Source organism: the organism of the source record quoted next, unplaced genomic scaffold (assembly GCF_019419815.1).
Source record: "Pyrus x bretschneideri cultivar Hongxiangsu unplaced genomic scaffold, Pyrus_bretschneideri_v1 Contig35, whole genome shotgun sequence".
In the NCBI taxonomy this organism is placed as follows: domain Eukaryota; kingdom Viridiplantae; phylum Streptophyta; class Magnoliopsida; order Rosales; family Rosaceae; genus Pyrus; species Pyrus x bretschneideri.
The window spans coordinates 4,018,117-4,026,833 of record NW_025999668.1 but is presented as its reverse complement, the minus strand read 5'-3'; the positions used below and the strand labels follow the sequence as shown (position 1 = coordinate 4,026,833).

Sequence of the window (8,717 nt, the reverse complement as noted above, 5' to 3'; positions counted from 1 at the left end):
GGTGGTTGGTGATTCCTCATTGTGCTCTTCCTCAACAAGAGATTTGGGAACAAACACCAATAATGACATACATTTAACGATTGAATGTGCGTCCAAGAATTCAAGATAATTTAATGACCAAATGGAAGACCATTCAAGATGGGCTAAGAGGATCTTCAATGGAAGACCCTATTTTAGGGTCTCCACCAGTCTTTTAGGGACTTCAAGAGAATATTCGAGGTGCCTAAAGGTAAAGACTAAAATATTAAAAAAATCATTGTTAATTTTGTTGGAGTATTGTGTCTGTTGATAAAAACAAGAAAAAAAACCAAAAAGCTATCTCTACTATTTGTTTCCCAATAGTAAAAAAAAAATGTTACAAGTTCTGCGTGGGGCCTGTGACTAATGCTGCATCAGCAACTGTTAGCGGGTAAGAGAGTGAGATAATCTATTGTACAACATTCACAAGGATGAGGTTTGTTTCCCACTCAAAATCAACATTGGGCCCCCTCTTTCGGTCTCTAGGTAGTCTTCATTTGTTGGCATTTTTACACAACCTTCGGTTAGTCCCTCTACTATTGGGACTAGAGCTATGTTCCATTGAAAACCACAAAATTCTTAAAGTTAAAGACACACGGTGGTAGGGGGGTTTCTTTCCCACTCAAAATCAACATTGGACCCCTCTTTCGGTCTCTGGTAGTCCTCATTTGTTGGAATTTTTACACAACCTTAGGGTAGTCCCTCTACTATATAGACTAGAGCTCTGTTCCATTAAAAGCCACAAAATTCTTAAAGTTAAAGACATACAGTGGTAGGGACAATTTTTAGAGCATCATTAAAGATGCTCTAAGGAGCTTGCTCCAAATTCAGTTTCAAAACCATTACCAAATAGATGGAATCAATTTAGACTGATTTCCCTGTTTGCCCTTTATTTTTCCATATTCCTAGAGGATCTCAGTCCCAGTCCTTATTCCCACAAGTTATTATGCCATAATATAAAGAACTAAAAAAAAAAAGTGAGATAGAATATATTTAGCAGCGCAAGGTGCAAACAAATGGTAATTGCAGACCATAACTAGCAAACTCTAGTATTTCTAAGAGCTTGCTATTTCTATAGTTTATGCTTTTTCAAGTATAATAACCGTGTAAGAATTTTTTTAATTAAACAATTCTCGTACACAAGATTTGAACTCAAACCTCGTCTAACAAGCCAATCATTTATAGCGCTAGATTAAGTCAGTTAGTCTCATATTTGTATGCAGGGTCTCTCTTTTTGGGTATATAATATGGTATACAAAAGCGAAGTAGAAATTGGGGGATTTTTACACTAATTTTGGAAAAGAGGAAAACAATGGCTTCAATTAGGAATTACAGAATTCTTTTCCTTTCCATACCTTGAGAAACTAATCTCCCTGTTGAAGTTGATCTCTTCATCACAAGAGGACCCTTTACCAAGCTGAAAACTCCACTACTTCTAGGGCTGTTACTGGATTTGAAATTCTGTTCTTGATCAACTCCTTTTGATGATCCAATTTCCATGGAAAATTGGGCACTTCCCATCTGATTTTCCAAGTCCTCATCATCATCTTCACTATCATGCAAATGCAACACATCGGCAATGGAAACTGATCTCCTCAACTGCTGCTGGATCCCATGATCTTGTTCAATCTCACAACTACTCACTCTACTCTCCAACTGACTAACAACCTCTTCCGAATTATCTTGAACCACCAAAATATTTTCATTACTCCTATGTTGGTATTCCGAAGCGGACACATTCACCTCCTCCTGTGGATTTTCTTCGACCGGAGGCAGGCGCTAGTTGCTGATGAGGAACTAGAGCAATGGCAGGAGCAGAAATGTTTGAACGACACAGTGGACAGCTGGAGTGAGATTTGAGCCAAGTATCAATGCAAGGAACATGGAAAGCATGGCTACATTTCGGCAACAGCCTCAGGCTCTCATTTTCTTCAAACTCACTTAAGCATACCGAGCAGTCTGTGCCTTCCACAAGCTTATCACCTTTCTTGTACTTGTGAACCATGATGGACTTGATCAGGGACTCATCCAGACCGTTATTTGAGCCTTGCCTCGATTCACTAACTAGGTTTGGATTCGAACTGTCCATGTTCATGTCTTGAGCTCCATCGCTTCCTCTTTGCCTGCGGTATTTGGATATAACGGTGTAGTAAGTGACTAGAATGAAGGCACTAGCAAAGATGCCAATGATTGCTATAATGAGAGGAGAAAGATCTGTTGGAGAGTCGTGGTTTTGGTCATCGGCTTCGGTGAAATCGAGTGAAGGAGGTGGGGGGCCAATGATATAGCACCATTTAGAGCAGTAGATGCTGCAAATCCCTTGGGAACAATCTTTGTATGAGTCATATGGTGCCCATGGATTTTGGTTTCTTGCAGAGCCCATATGACCAAAAAAACTCAATAACCCTAGCTACTACCGGATCTTGCAAGTCCTCTTTTTCTTAATTTGGTCACTCACTTTTGCTTTGCTTTAATATAATGTTTCCTGAGGGAGAGAGAGAGAGAGAGAGAGTGTGTGTGTGTGTGTGTGGGGTTAAAGAAAAAGGAGAAAAAACGAAAAAAATAAAAAAATAAAAGAGAAAAAATGAGGGGGTTGGAGGAAAATAAAAAAATGAGGGGTTGGAGGAAAAGGGAAGCAACGTAGGAGGGGAGAGGAGAGGAGAGAGGAGGGTGGATTATTGTTATGTGTCTCCCTTTTATTCCACCACTTTTTATTTAATCTGTTATTCTTTTTGTTTGGAATTATTTATGGGAGGTGATGGCTTGTTTTCCTGTCAATTTGGAAGTATATGATTGGTAGTTGAGTTCGTGATCCAATCCAAATCTCTCTAGTCGGTGAATATAGGTGAGAGGACATCTGACCAAAAGTAAAGAATATCGGGATGAGGAGAGTGGACTCTTTGCATTTTTATATGCATAGCTACACAACACTTCCAACTAACTCAACCCCCGGCCTTCTTGTATGTGGCCCTTTACTACAATGATGAAAATGTATCAAGCATTTGCATGATGGTGTGAGTTAAAATTTTACTGGTAATTAATGTAATATCTAATTTAACAAAATTTATTGTTTGACCAAAAATAAAAAAAAACCACGACCTTCTTGCCACCTTTAAAAAAGGACCAAAGATTTTTTCGTAAATTAAGATGTGAACCTCAATTGTTAACAGAGCTCATTACGAGAGTTTTATTAACAATTTTTTTACTATGAGGGTCATATTAAAGTGTGATAACACCACATGGACCACAAAAAAAAAATTGGCCTAATTTAATTTGTTGAAACATTTTGTATTCTTCATTTTTGAGAAAATAAAAATAGTTTATGTTTAGTTACCATGACAACTTAGTGAAAGTCGCCAATTCCTATAGTAGATGTTGGTTTTGTATTTTATTTGTCGAAGGTTAGTTACTGATGTCGACAATCATTATTTTAGTTTAGCTCAAAATGGTCCCTAAGTTTTACTCTATCGGTCAGTTTGGTGTCTATTTTTTAATTTGGTCAAATTGGTCCTGATGTTTACCTCTATTAGCCAATTCTAGACATTCCGTTAAAGGATTGTTAAAATTGACATGTGCTTTGCATGTGAGATGGTCATCGTTGATCATTTGATCTTGCATGGTTTTAGTGATTTAGAGGGAAGTTATATTTATGTCCTCTCACATCCAAGGCACATGTCAATTTTAATGGTTCTTTAATTGATAGTTTAGGATTGGCTAACGAAAGTAAATACAAAAATCAATATGGCTAAATTGAAAACACAAAAATCAAATTAACTAATAGGATAAAACACATCGACTATTTTGACATTTAAACCTAAATTTAATTCTATAACAAATATTGGTCATATTTGAGAAATAATTAATTTTCAATGGCCATTTAATTTTATAACATTAGTCTCCACTTGTTAGAAGACTTTGTCCGACAATGGCGCCCCTGTCAAATAAAACGAAAGAGGATTTTTAAAGATAAGTTTAGGGAATATTATTGTAGTGGAGTATTTTTAGGTGTAATTGTTATCATTACCATATGGGATACTGATCAACTCGTATTATATATGTGTGTGTATATATATTCAAATAAATATGTGTTGTTGTCTCATATTTAACACATAAATTAATACCATTATACTACGTGCATGACAATATTACAACACAAACAATAATTTCTCAATGCTACTTTCATATACTTACTTTATCCTATATAAGGTATTGTTGAACAAAAAATACCCTACAAGGCTTTAGGGATTACTTAATTTGAAAGGAGTTGTCTCCCTAAAATAAAATAAAAACGTTATTTGAGTTAAGGTTGTAGCAAATTGAGTGTGAGATGTTTACCCTCCGCTGACGTAGGCAGGGCTTACGAGGCCGGCGTTGGATACAATGATTATCCCTTTCTATTAAACAAATTAGCAATAAATCCTAAACTAAAACTTTTAGAAATGTTAGTAATAATAAAATATTTAAATCCGCAATCATTTTTTTTACTTAAGACAGAAATGTGATGCGAGTAAAGAACGTGTAAGTTGTAACTAGAGATGGACAAAATATCCACAGGTATGGGTAACAGCGATTATCCGCCTATTTAAAACTCACGGTTATGATTATAAACAATCGTTTAGATAAATAATGGTTATGGGTATAACCATTTACCCGTGAAATTTAAATGGATGATTATGGGTATCACTTATAAACAGATACCTATTTAACCATTTATTTAATATATGTAAAATTAAAAAAAAAAAAATTTAGTTTCTAGCCTAATTTAGTATCTCGAGACATAAGTGGTTATAAACGGACCATGTGTGTTTGTGTGTGTATATATATATATGTATGTATATATGTCTCACTTGAGAGAAAAATATAAGTGATTGAACCGGCCTATGTTTAATGTATGTAATTGAAAGTGCTAAAGTATTAGAGTGTTTGAAAGTTTTGTTTCTAAATATTTTAGAACTTTGAATTACCAAATATTCAAGATAATGATTACTTGAACCTTTAGAAGCATGTCATTGCCGACTAATGCAAACATATATATATATTTATTGTGACAGCCCGTCCCGGACTTTTCGTACCGTAGGGGTGAAATGACGATTTTGCCCCTATCATATTTGTTTCGTTGTGTGGTTGTTTTTGGATTTTGTTTGGCTGGTTTTGGACCACACACACTCTCCCACACCCCCTCACCCTTTTTCTTGTCCCGTATCCCTGTCCCTTTCTCTCTCTCTCTCCCATTTCTATCCCCATATGCATGGACACACCCAAAAACCATTGGAACCTTCACAGATCGAGGAAACAAATTACATATTCGTGCTCGTGAGGTCCTTAGGAGTTCAACCATACCTATTTCAAGTAAGATTACCTTCGTTTTCACGTCGAACTCGGGATCCCCCGATTTGGTTACTGTTCATGCACACGTTAATTCTTGTGTTTTTGGAAATTTCAAGCTTGTAGGAAGCTTGGTGAGGTCCTTAGGAGGCTCAGGGTGGTTCGTTTGAAGATTTTGGACGTCGGGATCGTGAGTTACAAGCTTGGCCGGAGTTGGTGGTGTTGTCTCAGCGAGTTTCCGTGGGTTTTAGTGCTTGAAAGTGGTATGGATTTGTTCCTCTTGTTGTAAGCTTCATTTTGGTACCAATTTTGTGAAATTTGGTTCAAAAACGAAGAAGATACAAGGTTTTAAAGTTTTTCCAGTTTTCTGGCGCTGTCGCCGGCGCCGGAGTTTGGCCGGAGAAAATGACGAAATATTCCGTCAATTTGGACAGAATATTCCTAACGGCATTAACGGCATCAGTTAGATTTAACGGAATATTCCTGACGGCGTTAACTGACGCCGTCAGTGTGCCAGGCACGTGCCTGCGTGTGGGCGGTGCGTGTGGCCGTGCCTTAGCCGGCATGTGGGGGCGCATGCTGCGTCGGAAAATTTTTCTAAAAATATGGGCATGTTCCTGAGGTTAAGTAGATCACGTTGGTGTATTCATACACCCTATTTGAGCATTGTATGAGAAGTTATTTCGTGATGTTGGTTATGTGTTTTAAAATTAACGTTTTTATAGTTGTTTCGCATATAGGTGAGACCTATCCCGAGGACGAGCCCGATCACTCGAGGCAAGGGGGTTACGACCCTTCTACATACCAGTGAGTGGGCTTTTGGTTTTCCATATATACCTATATACTTATGTTTTTCCCAGAAAGTGAATGGAAACATTTATACATTTATATGCCATGCATTATGTTTGCCGTTTGTTTATGTATTATTAGTAGCATATATATGTTTGTATGTTGGTGCTGCGGGCGCACATGTAAGTGCTAGGTGAGTATGGTTTATGCTTATGTTCAGTAGTGATTTGAGATGTATAGAGAGCTTATAACCTGCACCCCCGGTGTTAGTGCTCCAGCCCATAGTTAGGCACAGTCCTTCACGTAATGTTCACCTCCCGCACCACACACTCATCTTGGATCCAAGTTAGGTGCACAGTCCTGTCGTACAGACCACTTTAGGTGGTTTCGACTCGTAGGTGACCCGCAATTATTCGCCCAGCCTTCACGTGATCGTAGCACTTGAGCGTACTTATTATACACCCAGTCCTGTCGTACAGACCACTCTAGGTGGTTCTGACTCGTGTGCAGGTATAGTTAGTGAGTTGGAGATTTGAGCTCTAGATTCAGCCGTACAGGTCACGTTAGGTGACTCCGGCTGACAGATTACATAGCATTGATTTGACATTTCCTGAGCACTTGCATTCTATTTAGAGACCTTTGACATGGCATATTTTCGAGCATGATTTATATATATGTATATATCCTATTTTTCTAGGAAGTGTACAGGTTTTACGGCGAGAGGTTAGAACTTTGTTTATGAAATGGTTTTTCACAAAACTTTGTTTTTGCCCACACATACTTTCTGTTTTGCGCCCCTCCAGGTTCTAGTTGGCTAGCACTTTTGGTGGCTCCCCAGAGGATTTCCCCGGCATATCTGACAGATTATCACCAGTGTAGGACCACCTTTGGGTGTGTTTTTGTAGCGTTGTTTCTCCCAGACTGCATTAGGTCTTCGTGCTCTGAACTTTGTTTTCACACTTACGCTTGCACATGTATGTTCTTACGTTGTGTATAGCTGGTTTTTATTTATTCGTACTTTTATTATTATTTTATTAGCTTCCGCACTGTGCACATGGTTACGTCACTTCCACATGACGGCTAGCATGCCTTGATCTCGGTCGGGATGTGTCATTTATTGGCCTTGATTTTTCAATAAACTAGCCTTTCTGCATGCGCTTAAGCGCGTGTGAAAGGCATTTTTTTAATCACGGCACACTACGCGCGATTTACACATTGTAGATGTATTTATATGCAAGGATTGGTTCAATACGTGCGTGTGAATGACATTTTTTTAATCACGGCATGCTACACGCGACTTACACATTTTAGATGTATTTATATGCGAGGATTGGTTCAATGTATAGAAACATAAAATAAAGGCGATTATCATCTCTAATAATACAGGTAGGAATTTAAAGTATTTTGTCTAGAATATGTAAAAAAAAAATAAATAATAAGGTAATAAAATAACAGAGAAGATCCTTATAATTTATTTGCAACTAAAAGCTAAATAAAAAGTATAAAAACAATCCAAGAACTTCAATTGACCTTGATACACTTGATAACAAAACATATCATGAATTAATATCGTTATGTCCTATTGAAAATTTAATTCGTTTGGCTAAAATCAAATATTATCATTATTTGTAATTGAATTGCATTAAAAGTTGAAAAGGGAAATCAAACATTAAAAGAAAGAATATAACCTTATATTGAATTCGAGGGAAGCAAAATATCTTTGTACACAACATTTCTTGTGAAGACTCGTTCGTGACTGTGTAATTCTCCGTTCTTTACCAAGACTTTTGTTGTAGACATTGAAACTCCTCTTGATAAAATCACGTACAATTGTCCATGACTGAATATGTGATCTGGTAGATAAATACCCACATTGGTATTGTCTGCCCTTGTGATTTATTTATGGTTAGTGCAAAACTCAATTTCACTAGAAACTGTTTTCTCATCATTTCAAATAAGAGTCCTGCACTTTCTGTGGTCTTTAAAGAGATTCTTGGTAAAAACACTCTAGTTCCAGCAAATTGTCCATATAAGATTTCAACATCAATTAGATTATTATAAGCTCCATGGCAAGCCAGTCTTGTACCATTGCAACCCTATATTCGGATCGATATTTCTCAAAAGCATTATTAGGGCACCTTTTTTCAAAGTTAACTATTGAGGGGGCATTCCACTAGGTGAGATTGAATTCAAGAATTCTTGTTGAAACAAATTGCTCACATCGTCCTCAAGTGAATCGAAAGAGTATAAGATGTTTAGTCCCTGGAAATTTATCGATAATCATTTTATTTAGTTTGTCAGCACCCTAATTTTTTGGAGTTATAATCGCTCTTTTCACCAAGTATCTTGCATCACATGCATGACATTCCAAATTGGGGAAAACTTCATTAACCAATTGGACAATGGATTCTTCACCATTTCATGGAATGACCATAGATGATGGTAATTGCATCATGTCATCTATCATAGTTTCTTGTTTCCCATTATCGAAATGAAGTAAGAACTCTGAAAAATCATGATCATTGATGGATCTCATGTTGTGCCTAAGACGAATGATTTTCATGCGTACCCAAAATGAAGCATTA

The 8,717-nt window shown here is 37.1% G+C and overlaps 1 protein-coding gene across 1 annotated transcript; it reads right to left on the bottom strand.

The window, feature by feature from the left end:
* Nucleotides 1–1,284: 1,284 nt before the first annotated feature.
* Nucleotides 1,285–2,593, bottom strand: LOC103962803 (RING-H2 finger protein ATL52-like). The gene is given in 3 exon segments (XM_009375574.3): nucleotides 1,285–1,380; nucleotides 1,383–1,794; nucleotides 1,796–2,593. Coding segments are annotated over 3 exon segments (1,062 nt in total). The 5' UTR covers nucleotides 2,402–2,593; the 3' UTR covers nucleotides 1,285–1,336.
* Nucleotides 2,594–8,717: the final 6,124 nt, after the last annotated feature.